Source organism: Felis catus, chromosome B3 (assembly GCF_018350175.1).
Source record: "Felis catus isolate Fca126 chromosome B3, F.catus_Fca126_mat1.0, whole genome shotgun sequence".
Lineage (NCBI taxonomy): Eukaryota > Metazoa > Chordata > Mammalia > Carnivora > Felidae > Felis > Felis catus.
Window position 1 is genome coordinate 105203099 of NC_058373.1, and position 15760 is coordinate 105218858.

General features: G+C 37.3%; 1 protein-coding gene across 13 annotated transcripts in view; it reads left to right on the top strand.

Moving 5' to 3' along the window:
* The first annotated feature begins 85 nt into the window (after window positions 1-85).
* Window positions 86-15760, top strand: part of KIAA0586 (protein TALPID3) — a 114050-nt gene continuing 98375 nt past the window's right edge. For 4 of the 13 annotated variants that reach the window (XM_045059968.1, XM_045059970.1, XM_023255728.2 and 1 more), the window contains exons 1-6: window positions 221-1236; window positions 2154-2224; window positions 4991-5060; window positions 6917-6986; window positions 12741-12915; window positions 13677-13898. In XM_045059968.1, coding sequence (XP_044915903.1) covers window positions 1038-1236; window positions 2154-2224; window positions 4991-5060; window positions 6917-6986; window positions 12741-12915; window positions 13677-13898 — 807 coding nt within the window. In that variant the 5' untranslated portion in view covers window positions 221-1037. Of the gene's footprint in view, window positions 143-218; window positions 1237-2153; window positions 2225-4990; window positions 5061-6916; window positions 6987-11649; window positions 11751-12740; window positions 12916-13676; window positions 13899-15760 lie in introns of those variants that run through there. The other 9 variants (XM_045059971.1, XR_006599652.1, XM_045059969.1 and 6 more) reach the window with 8 other exon arrangements.

Below are 15760 nucleotides of genomic sequence, written 5' to 3' on the forward strand. Positions count from 1 at the left end.
TTTCCTGACTTCCAGGCCAACAATAACCCGAATCAGTCGAAAGTTTTTGTAAAACCTACTTACTTAATCCCGCGTCCCTAACGGTCTCCAGGAGCTACACTGTAAACAGTCCCTAAGCAACAGGAGTGGTATTTCCAACTAGGTCGGGATCTGTGCGGGCCTTCGATGGGAATTTCGAGTTTTATTCAACGTTTAAATCTCGTGGGGGCAGTGTAGTGTCTTAAAAGAAACAAGAAACAAAACAAAAACGACCAAATTCACACGTTCTTAAGCCTTTTACACTGGGAGTTTGTTTCCACCCGGAGAGGGATGGACGAACACCTGAGAGCTTTCGGCTTTTTCGTTGGTTGTTTTGGATGATTATCTTGGCGCGCATGCGTGTTGAGTCTCAGGGGGGCCGGCTTAAACGAAAGTGGACGTTGACTGGCCGGCAGCTGAAGCTGTTGTCGGATTATACCTGTGACTGCGCGGTCGCCGAGCGTTCGGCTGACTGGGAGGGGTGAATTTAGGTGTCCGATGGTTGCATCTGGAGGAGTGTGTAAAACTCTGGCGGAAGACAGCTATTAAGCTTCTTATATGGGTGATTTTAAAGCATTTCAGTTTTGCTTGAGTCCCACCAACGAATCTTAACACTATCTGGTTTTGCACTGCCAGTTCTAGGTTTGGGGAGTGTCGTTATGGTTATTGTTGCTCACGCGGCCTTTCTCTTATCATCCCTACTCTCAGATTCCCTGGCGTATGCATTAGTGGAACTGACTGGGATTAATGGGTAAATATGGTGTTCTAGTAGTCTCTAATCCTGCATTAAATACCAAATTGAAATTTCTAGCTTTTTATATAGTCTATTTAGACATTGATTTATTTACAGGTTGATGACTGGATGTTTTAAAATCACTTGAAATTCACATTTTGTTTATCATACTCCTCCTTCGTTCCTTCTCCCCAAAGTCCCCAAAGCGGTGAAAATTTTGTTTTGAAGTTTTACGGACCTAGAAGAAATTCTATTCAGAACTGTGGGACTAGTTTTGTTGCAAAATATGAAAGGCTCTGAGTTTAGCCTGGAAAAGAAACAAAGGGTTAAAATACCAGCGAGGAGGCTTCGTGAGGTAGTTTCTCCAAATCAGGGAGATTATTCGGTTTTGCTCAAAGATGAGTTGCCCTGTGTTCCTCCAGCGTTGTCTGCAAATAAACGTCTTCCTGTTAGAACCGAGGCTAGCTTGAATGGAACGTTATGTGGTATGTGACTCCGAATAGTTCTCACTTTTGTAAATCTTTAGTCTTTATTTTCATTTCGTTTTTTGCGTTTCAGAATTTAGAGGATTTTATATGTTTAAATTCTCAAACATAAGATACATCTAGTTTGTATAGATGTTTGAAAGCTGACCCCTTTCCATGGGGAAATGGCTAGCACAGCCGGTCTAATCTATATAACATCGAATAGGTGGAATGAATGAAACATTTCCCATTGTGTTTTTTCTTTGTGTGGTTTTTGCATATTGTTCTTGTTCACATCTGTGGTGGACACACTTAACTAGTATGATGTGCTTATTGTTCATCAATAGGGGTTTTTACCAAATGCTCTACCTTCTGTTTGGATAGTGTTATTCAATTTGGCATGTAGAAAAGCGTTAACTTCTGCCTCTTGATGGCTTCCGTATTTCAATTCACTTAACCTGTCTGGAGTTCAGTGAAAATGAAGAAGACATATGCTTTGCCCATTTCACTGATAATTGTAAAGATCAAATTAATAAACATATGTGCAAAAACAAAAAAAATGCTTATATAATGCTGCTTTTTTTGGGAGGGAGGGTATGACATAATAAAGTCTTGCTTTTATATCATGTACATATTTTATTCCTGGCTAATGATTCTACCCATGCTTTGTCCAAATCCAACAGTGTAACGATATATTTTAAAACATATTTATCCCACTTGATTGTCAGTACTGACCCTTATTTTCCTAAATATCAACTGTAAAACTTTCATCAGAATGTATGTTAATTACATCTTAAGTTTTTTTGCATGAAAAGTGCTTTCCAGTATAGATTTTGCATTAATATGGAGTTGACAGTTCTTGAATCATACTTGTACAGTTTTTAAAGGAAAAGGTTCTGATTTTAAAATCACTCAAATTGATTCCTTTGTTTTGTTAGGTTCATCAGACTTGACTTCTGCTAGAAATTATCTGCAGCCTCCACTAGAAAATTCTACTGTGTCGGAAAGCGTAAGCAAAAGAATTTGTAATTCCATTCATGTTAAACTTTTCAGTATTGTTAAGTAATGTATTCTTAAATTATGTTTGATGAGCAACAGGCCTTGTTTTTGCTTAAATTTCACTTACAAAGAAATGTTTTACATACTATAGTTGCAACTTGAATAGCATTGAGACATTAAACAATCTTCCATAGAATAAAAAATACTAGTTATTAAGATGTTGAACACTGAGAGAAATACTGTAACTGAAAAGAAGCTCTGCTCTGAGCTAAGGAAAACATATCCTAGACTAGAGACTTAACTTACTGTTAGGTAAAGGTAAAGAAACAGTAGGAACATCATTTTTAAAAAGTGAGGTGTGATTATATATCTTTCAAGCTATTGTGAGGTTTTATGTGTGGTTTTTTTGAGCGGTCTTTAGAAAATAATAACATGAAATTCTCATCTTTACTTTTATAATCCTGAAAATATTTGATGATAAATATATTTTGTTCATGCAATCTAATTAGATTTTGATCACCAATCATAATGTTGACTATAAATTGTCCATTAAACGAGTCTTTAAAGAAGAGAGTTTCACAATATAATATTTTGAAAATTGAAATTCATTCCTGGTAAGAATGAAATTAAAGCTGCTTACTTATCAACTTTGTAAAACACTCACAATAAAAACATATAATTATGTGCTGCACCTGGTCCCTTAGTCAATGCCTAGCCTTTGGGTTGGTATTCTTTGGTTCTTTTTTGAGCAGACCTTTTTTAATGATTAATGGTCTTTGAATTCCATCATCTAAATAATTTCCCAGATGCATGGATATGCTATTACTATATAATTGAAAATAAATCGATGATCTTTGGAAGATGATTAGGATTCCATTAGATTTAATATGGACTCAAAGCTTGTTTTGTATAGATTGCTTAAGGTAAAATACGCCTGCAAAGTAAATCCAGTTCATTATCATTTTTTCTTGAATACAAACTGTAGTTTGTCTTTGTATCACATTTTTGTTTCATAAATGAGTGCTAAGATTACAGTGTGGATTGACTTGATCAAGCTATTTTAATGAGGAAACTAAAGGAGTTTGTGCCTGATATGCTCATATTTATAAGCTTATTCATTATCTTCTTTTATTCATATGTATTTCTCTACACTACCAGAAAGTGAGATATCCCTATTCCTGTTTGGGCCAGTCCTTGCACATGAGTAGAAAGAAAACAAAAACTTTAAAATTCATTGTAGAAAATACAAAGAGAAAAAGGAAAGAAGAAATTCTGTAGCTGAAGTCAACTGTTGCCTTCATGTTTTATGAAATAGGACCATACTGTTTTCTTATTAGGTAGTATTAAGGATATTTTTCCATGCCATTGATTTTTTTTTTCCCTAGAAACTTTAATGGGTTCATAGAATTTCAGTGTATGTGTACCATAATTTATTTGTTCATGTTCCTGTCATTTGACATTAAGTTTTTTCCCCCAATATTTGATAATATAAACAACCATGTGATTTACATTCTGGTGTATATTTCAGGTCATTTCATTAGGATTAATTTCTGGATGTAAAATTATTAAATCAAAGGATATGCACACTTCTTGAAATGTTTCTAAATTGCCTCTAGAAAGACTGTATCAATATACATTATTCAGCAAGATCATGAGCAGAATTAGTGGTATTATTTTTCCCCAGCTTTACCAATACAGGGCATTAAAAGTAGACCAAAAAAAGTTGCCATTTTGATAGGTTAAGAAGGCATTCTTTTATTATTACTGAAGGAGAAATTTTTTTCATATATATTGCCTTCTTCTTTTGTGAATTACATATTTATATGCTATGCTTCTTACTCATTTGTAGGAGGCCTTTATATTAATTCCCCAGATACTGTATTCTATTGTATTGTTAACCTCGTTGACTATTTTTTTTAATGTTTTATTTATTTTAGAGAGAGAGAGCATGAACAGGGGAGGGGCAGAGAGAGAGGTGGGGACAGAGGATTCAAAGCGGGCTCTACACTGACAGCAGTGAGCCTGATGTTGGGCTCCAACTCAAAAACCATGAGATGTGAGATCATGATAGTAGCTGAAGTGGAATGCTCAACTGACTGAGCCACCCGGGTGCCCCTCATTAACTATTTTTTAGGAAGTTAATACCTGTTGCCAGGGGATCACTTTCTTTTAATGATTTTCTCTTTACCCTTTTCTGCTTTAAGAGGAAAAAAAAAAAGATGTGTCTAAGGAAGGTGAAGAGCAATGTTGAATGAACCTAGTGCTCAAAAAGTCATGGTGTCTTAGCACTGAATAGAATCTTAAAGATGAAGACTAGGGTTGCACATGTGAACAGAAAGCTAGTTGCCAGTAGAGAAGCCTTCTGAGACCATATTTGAGCTCAGTGATAAAGAATGCTGTGATTAATTTGTGATGTTGTTTTATGTGTTGGCCATCCTTATGTACTCCTTTTGACTCACAGTGAATCAGATTTTCATGTTAAACTGTAGCAACTGAGTTGTTAAATGACTCTCTCTGCTAGAAGTGGCAAATGGATATTTGAGTATGAATTTCAGGGCCAGAGTTGCTTGCTTGTTCATTTACTTGCTCATTCAACTGATCCTTGAGTACCTTCAAGGTACCTAAGCATTGCAGTGGTTCTGGGAATTAAGTCTATAAAAACACACGATCCTGCCCTCCTAGAACACAGTAGTCACATAGCTAGTAAATGCTACTTGATGAGTAATAAATCATAAAGATATCTTAGCCTTTCATTTCTTCCTTTCACATCCCAAAGGATTTTCCTAAAGACGTTGCAGTGCAGGGGTTGCCTGTGGATAAACTGGAAGAGAGCAACAGACAAAAAGGTAAAAGGATAGATTTCCTTTTCCGTTTTTTTCCCCCTTGTAAAATACACATAACAGAATCTAGCTCTTTCTCTCTCTTTAGTTTAAGTGTACAGTTCTGTGGCATTAGATACATTCACATTATGCAGTTATCACCACCATCCATTTCCAGAACTTTTTCATCTTCCCCGGTTGAAACTCTGTACTCATTAAACACTAACTCTCCATTTCTCCCTGCTCTAGTTTTTTTTTTTTTTTTTTTTTTTTAATGTTTATTTATTTTTGAGAGAGACGGAGAGAGAATGCGAGTGGGTTAGGGGCAGAGAGGGGGAGACACAGTATCCGAAGCACGCTCCAGGCTCCGAGGTGTCAGCACAGAGCCTGACGTGGGGCTTGAACTCATGAGCTGCAAGATCATGACCTGAGCCGAAGTCGGTCGCTCAACTGACTGAGCCACCCAGGCGCCCCCCCTGCTCTAGTTTTATGATTGACTTATTTCAGGTAGCAGGTCTTCATGGCTCATCTGTGTTGTATGTGTCAGGAGTTTCTTTATAAGGATAAGATTTTAGGTTTTTAGCTTTTAAGATGTTCATTGATTTTTTTAAAAGATACTTTTTTTTTTTTTTTAATTTATTTATTTTTGGGACAGAGAGAGACAGAGCATGAACGGGGGAGGGGCAGAGAGAGAGGGAGACACAGAATCGGAAACAGGCTCCAGGCTCCGAGCCATCAGCCCAGAGCCCGACACGGGGCTCGAACTCACGGACCGCGAGATCGTGACCTGGCTGAAGTCGGACGCCCAACCCACTGCGCCACCCAGGCGCCCCTAAAAGATACTTATTAAATAAACTTACATTTTTTTCTTCTTATTATTATTTAAAAAAAATTTTTTTAATGTTTATTTATTTTTGAGACAGAGAGAGACAAAGCATGAACGGGGGAGGGTCAGAAAGAGGGAGACACAGAATCTGAAACAGGTTCCAGGCTCTGAGCTGTCAGCACAGAGCCTGACGCGGGGCTCGAACTCACGGACCGCGAGATCATGACCTGAGCCGAAGTCAGCCGCTTAACCGACTGAGCCACCCAGGCACCCCCATTTTTTTCTTATTATTTTGATTATTTCATTTTAATTAGTTTTTCCTTCCAAATTAGGCTAGTAGTGGAATCTTTAAAATCCAGAAAAAGGTTTGCAGTGGTAATGGTAATGTTTTTATTACTAACCTATTGCATAAATTTGGGATTAAGTACTTAAAAAAATTTATAAATTCTGAATTTAAGTTTTGAATAGTCTGGTAAGATAATAGATTAAAAAATTAAAAATATGCTTTGAAGAAATTAATGTAGTGACATTTTTTATGTAGTTTTATTTTTATCCACAGTTTTCTCTTTTGAATTTGAGCAAATGGCTCCAATTTGGCCTCACGTGTTTTTTATTATATTTTTTCCCCTAGGGTCTAGGGTTATGACTATTTGAAAAAAAATATTTTTTAATGTTTATTTATTTTTGAGAGAGAGACACAGAGTGTGAGCAGGGGAGGAGCAGAGAGAGAGGGAGACACTGAATCCAAAGCAGTCTCCAGGCTCCGAGCTGTCAGCACAGAGCCCGATGAACCCATGAACCACAAGATCATGACCTGAGCTGAAGTCAGATGCTTAACTGACTTAGCCACCCACGTGCCCCGGGTTATGACTATTATTAATCAGTCATTTTGTAGTCATTTAGTAGATCACGGCTACTACTCACATTTTTTAAAATTAAGAAATCTTATTGCTGAATTCCTAAACATTTTTAAAAAGCTTTTTTTTTTTTGGTAGCTTTATTAAAATTTAACAAATTTTTAGGAATCTGAAGTATATTTTGTGTCTCAATTTTGCAGCAAATGACATCTTTATTTCTCGGTACACCATGGGACAGAAGGATGCTCTGAGAGCAGTTTTAAAGCAAAAGTAAGTTTCATTTACAAAAATTAAGTGGGCCATTTCTTATGTTTTTATATGGTTCTCAAAGATTAGTTTCATTTTTCAATGTGTGAAATACGTATAAAGCATTTTTTATGGTGCTGGACACATAAAATACTCAACAGCTATAACAATTTTTAGTACAGAAGAAGTACTGTTCTAAGCATTAACTCAATACTCACAAAATCCAATGAAGTATATTCCATCACATCTCAATTTTACAGAATCCCCATGTTATAGATGAGGAAACATGATGGCACATCATAGATGTGCACACAGAGATGCGTATAGATGAGGCACAGAGAGATTGATTTTTCCGCAGGTCATTTAGGAAGTATTCACTGGGCTAGGATTCAGACCCAGGCAGTCTGCCTCTAGAATTTGCTCTCTTAATCACTTCACTATACTACTTGTAGCAATGGTCAAGTAGTTCCGAATACGTAATACTTACTATTTACTATCCAAGGACGTTTAGACTTTTCCTTGTCAAGATTTAAGAAAGGGACAAGGTTAGCATCTGGATGGAGTGAAGGGAGACCACGGCTACTACTCCATCTAAATGTTCCCTCCCAAGTATTAAGGTATCCCTTAAATACCAATGAAATACGAACCAACCCTGACAACAGCACCATGATAAGCATATGTCTTCACTTCTCTGGAGGCAATTTTTTTTTTTAATTTTTTTTTTTCAACGTTTATTTATTTTTGGGACAGAGAGAGACAGAGCATGAACGGGGGAGGGGCAGAGAGAGAGGGAGACACAGAATCGGAAACAGGCTCCAGGCTCTGAGCCATCAGCCCAGAACCTGACGCGGGGCTCGAACTCACGGACCGCGAGATCGTGACCTGGCTGAAGTCGGACGCTTAACCGACTGCGCCACCCAGGCGCCCCTGGAGGCAATTTTTATTATTATTGTCATTAGTGGAGATGGGATGAGATACATATCCTTAGGTTAAATGTATCCTACTCCTGAAATGGTACAGTCTGGAAGGCCCCTTAGAAAATAAGAAAAATGTTTACTTCATTTTGAATTCTCATTTTATTAAAAAAGGAAATTTTATATTCAGTAAATGGAAAATCAGTATGGTGTTTTCAATAATAGAATTTAAATAAATAAACTATTTATAACTATTAAATAAAAACTGTTTAAAAGTTTATTATTTTTTCACCTACAGTTGTCCATGGCATACATATTATGCACTGGGAAGCATTGGACTAACAAAAGTAAATACTATCTCTAAAACACAAGGGGGTGATCACCTGAGCCAGCCAGAGTTTAATAGCTGGTTGTTTGTCCTCATCATGTTTTTCCTTTTTACCTTTGTTCACCAAACGATTCCCAATATGTGGTATAGTGGTTAGGAAAGGAACTTGGATGGTAAATTATATCCTGGAGTTTATAAATATATAAGAAAAAGTGAAAGTAAGGGCATGAGTTGTGGAATGGTGTTTCAAAGTCTATAGTTGAACCAAAAATCACAGATTACATCTGACTCATTTGGACAGACAGTGATTACCACTCCTTCCAGCTGACCCCCAGAAGAAGAGGTTGCTTGCAACCATAGTAGGGACCTTATCAACTTGTTTTCAAGTTAGAACTCTTCGAACTGAAATCTCTCAGAACTCTCAGATCAGGGAGGGAAAAGTTGTTCATTAACAAACAGACAGTGAACAGTAATTGAACACTACACTTCTTAGTAGGTCTCTTCCCATTCAGAATGAATGAACAGAATTCGAAAGCAAAAACAAACTAGGAAAGGCGTCGAGAAGCTGACTGCAATGTATAGAATAATAACTGAATCAGAAATACAGAAATGACCCCTGTTGGGCTAAAAGACAATCTAACTATGTCTCAAGAGATAGATTTTGCTGTAGTCAATGTCACTTGAATTTATTGTGGTTTTTAAAAATGTTTATCTGTTTTTGAGAGAGAGCACATGGGAGAGGGGCAGAGAGAGAGGGGGACAGAGGACCCAAAGCAGGATCTGTGCTGACAACAGAGAGTTTATATGTGGGGCTTGAACTCACCAACCGTGAGATCATGACCTGAGCCGAAGTTGGATGCTTAACCAATTGAGCCACCCAGGCGCCCCTTGAATTTATTGTTTTTAGAGAATAGTAGATGGAATTTGGCAAAGTGATCCTAAAATTTACCTGGAAGGACATACAGTTGAGGATATATATACATAATAATTACATACATATGGAATACACATAGTTGAGAATAGCTAACATGGGGGGAAAGAACTTGAATGTTGGAAAATTTGCCCCATTTGATATGATATGCTCTAAAGCTGTACTAGTAAAAAGTAATAGACTGGAGCCAGGAATGAAGAGTATGGCCAGAGCATCTAGAACAGGGTAGAATGCCCTTACTGTGTAGCTGGAGAGGAAGCAAGGGGCTAGGTTATAAACTTTAAAGAAGAGAAGTGACAAATCATCTTAAAATGTTAAATTATGATATATAATTCTTAAAAGACTCATTCAGATAACAGTTATCAAAAGATGGATCAGGGGGTGCCTGGGTGGCTCAATCAGTTAAGCATCTGACTCTTGGGTTCAGCTTAGGTCATGATCTCGTGGTTCGTGGGTTCAAGCCTGCATTGGGCTCTGCATTGCACTGACAGCACAGAGCCTGCTTAGGATTCTCTCTTTCTCTCTCTCTCTCTCTGTCTCTCTCTGCCCTCCTCCTCCTAAAAAAAAAAAAAAAAAATAGATGGATTGGAAGAGGACTGAACTATTCAGTCCAGGAAACCAACTGGCTACAAATTTTGTAGGCATCTCTTTGAGAGAGATTCAGTTGGTCCTCAATACATTGGAGGATGGTAGAGTGAGGGCATGCTGGTTTGGAGAAGAGTAGACGGATTGGAAGATGACTTAGAGATGGAATTGACAATTAGATGTGAGCATGAAGAAAGAGCTAAGGATGAATCCCAGATTTTTGGTTTGTATAAATGCATGGTCAGTAGTAGTGTTCACTGAGAAAGGACTCTGGGGCGCCTGAATGGCTCAATGGGTTAAGTATCTGACTCTTGATTTTGGCTCAGGTCATGATCTCAGAGTCATGATATTGAGCCCCATGTTGGCTCTGCACTTGGTGCAGAGCCTGCTTTGGATTATCTCTCTCAAAATAAATAAATAAACTTTCAAAAAATTCTAAAAAAAAAAAAAATTGAAGAAAAAATTTCTTCTTTCCTGGTTTTTTACACTTCATAGCTATTTACATTTGTTACATTGAGGACTTAATTTGATAATTAGAAAAAATAAAACTTAAAAGCCTATAAAGAAGTTGATGTCTAGTTTTACCTTGTGATTTCTCTTGTTGGTTAATTTACTTTCGCTTTATTTATTTTAATGTTTATTTACTTTTGAGACAGAGACAGAGTGTGAGCTGGGGGGGGGGGGGGGGCGGTCAGAGAGAGACACACACACAGAATCCAAAGCAGGCTCCGGGCCCTGAGCTGTCAGCACATAGCCCGACGTGGGGCTTTAACTCATGAACTGTGAGATCATGACCTGAGTGGAAGTCAGCCGCTTAACCAACTGAGCCACCCAGGCGCCCCTCTTGTTGATTAATTTAATGTAATCATGTAGAATGAACGATCTTAAAGGGTAAACACATTCAGACTTAAGACAAGAATAGTAAAAGGCAGGAATATCTGAATTATATTTTTTTCAACGCCACTTACTCCGATTTATATTGAGAGCCTGCTATATGCTTAGTTCTTTCTTACTTGCTGTCTGGCATTTAAGAAATCCCCCTTCTCTGCCCCCACCTCCGCCCCAGATTGCTTAGAGCTTAGTTGGGGAGAGAATATGTACGTATGTGGAGGAATAAGTGATTAGAACTGTGATAGGAAGCAGTATTGCATTTAATAGATTACGAAACTGTTCTGCATAGACATTTAAACCATGGGATGGCTGCTTATCAAGACTCAATTGTGTAGTGTGGGCAGTAAAAGCAAAAGGAGCTAGGAAGGGACAGATCAATTGGAAGTGTTTAAAGACAAGGTTTTGAAAAGGGGAAGGCTTGTGTTGGATCTTAAAGAAAGTTGAATGGAGGAAGGTTGAGAGATCAGTGAGAAGCATGGAGTCAGCTGTGGGAAGGGTGTGGTGTAGCCAGTGAGGAGCAGTGTGACTGCTGAGAGTTGTCTGTGAAGTGATAGGAGGCGAGGGCATGGCCAGAGGATAGTATGTGTGGAAGGTCAAACAGAAGAAATTAGCCTACCCATTTGTCTCTAAGGAATAATTTTAGATTGTTGAATGGTGGAGAAACGTATTTGGGAACTTTTTAAATCAGTAAAATCTGCAAGAATGAAATAGTTGGCCAGAGGTGATGAAGTTGGGTTTTTTTTTGTTGTTTTTTTTTTTTTTTGTTTGTTTGTTTTTTTACCAGAGAAGGAGAAGCACGAAGGGAGAAGTACTATTCTGAGAGAGTGAGATGTTGTGGGAAGATCTCTAGGATCTTACTAACCCTACCTTACTGTTCTGTGACCTTGATCAAGTAAATCCTGTTACCTCTGTGAACCTCCGTTTCATCTATAAAATTAGGAAGTTAGGATCGGTGGCCTTTTGGGTTCCCCCTGCCTCTGTAGTTCTGTGACATCATTCCTGCAATTGTGATGAAATAATTGACAAAACTTGATGACTCCATGGGGTGTGAGAAGGTAAGTGGAAGATAGAGAAGTGGAAGATAATGTCAAAATTTTGAGACAGATGCTCTTAGTCAAAATGAGGAAATATCAAAGCGAGTAAGCTTACGAGCTGCTCTGGGTCTTCTTAGAGATCAGCTGGAAAGTCCAGCAGCTAGAGATGGAGTGCATTCCTTCTGATCTTATTTGGACTTCACTAGGGACTCTGGTTTTGTCAGTGGTTCCTTTTTTATTTATTTATTTATTTTTTAAATGTTTGTTTATTTTTGAGGGAGAGAGAGACAGAGTTTGAGCGGGGGAGGGGCAGAGACACAGAATCTGAAGCAGGTTCCAGGCTCTGAGCTGTCAGCACAGAGCCCAACACAGGGCTTGAACTCATGAACCGTGAGATCATAACCCTAGCCAAAATCAGTTGCTTAACAGACTGAGCCACCTAGGTGCCCCATCCGTGGTTCCTTTCTGTCTCTGTCTGTCTGTCTGTCTGTCTCTTTTTTTCAGGCCAAATATAGAACACAATCAACCAGTTTTGTTTTGTTTTGTTTTGTTGGTATTTAGTTAAATCTTTCATTATAAATATGTATCTATTTGCTCTCATTTTTAATCCAGGCTGCTTAAAACTGTATTTTGTGCCCCGTTTTAACAAATTGTGTGACATCTATTAAACTTAAATGAGCTAGAATTAAAAACAGTTTTTAGCAGTTTTAAAAATTTATCTTAGTTTGTCTTTCTTTGGAAGTAACACATAGTACTTGAATTCTTAGAACTTTTTCTACATGATTTGCATTCATACTTCTTGATTATGTATCTTGGTAATTGTGCTCATGTCTTTTTCATATATGTAAGCCTTATTATCTGAAATATCAAAGCCTTCAGGGAATTATTTTATTTCTTTAGTGTTTAGTTAGTGACTTGACCTTTCATAGATTTCATGAACCAAATGACTGGTAAGATCCTTATAGGGAAAACCAAGTGATTTAATGTTTTAAAAAATCTAGAAAACCCACCTTCAGCAGATTACCACTCTAGGTGCTTCTTGAAATGGTTCCATGTAGCTTGCTGAATATATTTTTATACATTTTTTATTTACAGAACTCAAAACATGCCTGTTTTTAAAGAAGTAAAGGTACAGCTTTTAGAAGATGCAGGCACAGAAAAGGACGCTGTTACTCAGGAGACTAGAACGTCACCCAGTGGAATTGATTCAGCCACAACCGTGGCCGCAGCAACTGCGGCTGCCATTGCAACAGCAGCTCCGCTGATAAAAGTATATATTTTACCCCAGATACGCACAACATCTTTGTGAAATGTAAAATTATTTATTAGGAACTGATTCTACAAGTGATTGTATCCAACTATAGACTAAGGTTGTTCTAGTTGCTCTCACTTTGAAAGAATTTTCCTGTTGGTGGTTGTATATTACCTCTCAGGCATTGAGACCTACCCCCCCCCCCCCCCCCCCCCCCGCCATGCTGTGATAATGCTAAAGGACCAAGGACTGCCTGGATGTAGCACTGATCCAGGCTCATCCAGGGAGCCCCCAAGTCCTGGGCAACCTGGGACAACTGCTCATCCTTATTTTGGAAAGGCACCCCAAGATTGTGCCACCTGCCTCAGTTTGCAAATGGGAAAACTGAGAAACAGAGTGACACAAGTCCCCAGGCTAATAGGTGGCTGATCTAAGACTAGGATTCCAGGCTGCTGACCTAATTCAGTCTGAGATGAGTGAAGTTTCTAAAGCTAATTTGTTGTGTTATTTGCTTCTTTTTAATTACTGTTTATTTTATTTCTGGAATTATAAAAATTCTTTTGTTGCAAATGTGTTATTTTCTTAATGAGAGAAAAGATCTACTTCAGAATAGCTATCTTTTGCCTTTTATTTCTGTGATTCTAAAAATAAAGGTATAAAATCATCAGAGATTTAGAGAGTAAAAATCCGGTTTGATCATTTTTATTAGAAATCACTTTAAACAACATTTCTAGTAACTGATCGTATTTTTTATATCCTTTGATATTTTATTATTTTAGGTACAGAGTGATTTGGAAGCAAAAGTCAATTCTGTTACAGAATTACTCAATAAGTTACAGGAGACTGATAAACAGTTACAGCGTGTTACAGAGCAACAAACAAGTATTCAGAATAAACACGAGAAATTACATTGTCATGATCATGAAAAGCAAATGAATGTTTTTATGGAACAGCACATTAGGCATCTTGAAAAATTACAACAGCAACAAATAGATATTCAGGTATCTATAATAAAGCCAGCACACATCTCATGGTTTTTTATCACTCGCGTCCCTAAACTGATATTTGTTGATAATTGCAGTAATAGCTCATTAGATTGTTGCAGCTTTAGTTCTTAAATAATGATTTACTTATTATCACTCTTCCTCTCCATGTGGAGACTTCTCTGCACATTCAAGTTCAAGTATCATTAGTTCTGTAAGACACTTCCTTAGAGTTGGCTTTTCCTTCTTTTGTGGTATTTCTGTTCATACCATTTTTTCAATGCTAATATTACATTGCCATGACTTGTTTACATCAGTGGTTGTTAGCCTGAGAATGTGCATCAGAATCACTTGAAATGCTTTCTAAAAATACACATGCTTGTACCTCTCAGGGATTGAGACGGCAGGTCTGAGATGGGACCTGGGAATAGGAAGTTCTGTAATGATTCTGATGAGATGAGTAACCAGCTGGTATACACATTGCTTCTGCATTTAATTAATTAAAAGAATGAACATAGTTAATTGCCTTTTGAATACGAGGCACAGGGATATTATAAAAAGAAGAGTTATCCTCACAAGGAGCTGATAGTACAGTTTCTTATTTATTTCTGAATTTCTAAGTCCTGGGATAGTACCCCGCACTCAGGGGCTATATATATACACACACATTTTCTTTAAGTGAATGAATGACCTGCACTATAAATGCATTGGTTTTAATTTACTTTTATTTTTGTCTAATTAATGTGTACGTTTAAGACTTAAAAAAATTAAAATATCACATTCAGAAGAATACAGAAAAATAAGTTTTTTATAACTCAGTATGTTAACACAGAGTAAACACTAATCTGCTATAATTTTCAAAACTTCTTAATAGAACTTGGCTTGAGCTTTCCATGTAGTTGAGATTTTATTTTCAGTGGAGTGGTTATGGCCATACAAAGTAAGGTTTTAGTAAGTACTACATGCACAACTAAAATTGTGTATGCACCATGGTGTCTCATGAGAAGCTAGGAGTGGGTCTGTTAGAAGACTGGTCTTCAGTCTGCAAATAACTGCACTTCTCTGAGCCTTGATTTCTTTACTCAGAAAAACCTTTTATTTATTTATTTTTTTGTTCAGGGTAAAATGAGATGACAGGTTTGAAAAGCACATTGATTTCTTAAGGAAAGGGTCCTACTTGTCTTCGTTATATGCCTGTCTGCCATTTATCTAGTCTTCCATAAATAATAAACTGCTTCTGCATTTAATTTGGAAGAATGGGATCTTTTCTAATTCAGACATCTTATTTATAAAGCTTCTAATTACAGAGAAAGTTGAAGTTTTAGTGACATACTAGGTGTATTAGTAATTCGATAAATAATTTGTTGAGTCTGTTCCATATGTTTTACGTAGGGAGATGTCTACACATTTTTAAGAATTCTGTAAAACTGTAAGTCTTGTTAGGTTTTCCTTTACCTGGTATGAGACCCTCTTTTGAAATTAGTTTTATTAGGTAAGATACATACACATTCCAGGTATTTTAATAAATAGTACTGAAAACTGCTGTCCTTGTAGTTCCTGTTTATATTTAAATGCATACGTTATTGTTGCTGCTGCTAATTTGAGTGCCTACTAGCAATGCTTTTTAATCCTTCAAACAAAATCATGCAGGATATAAAAGATGAGATATTTTGGTTTGAAATTCTCTCGTTGAAGTAGAGGTCTAGGGCTCCTTCCTTTTGGTCATCTCCTAGTATGCCTCAGTGGCTCCTGAGCCATCTTAGAAGTAGAAAGGAGGAAACTGAGGTTTAGAATGATTAAATAAAATGAATAAGGTCACACCACAGAGCCAGGCTTAACCCAGTGACATCACTGCTGCAGTGCGTAACTGCATGTAATAT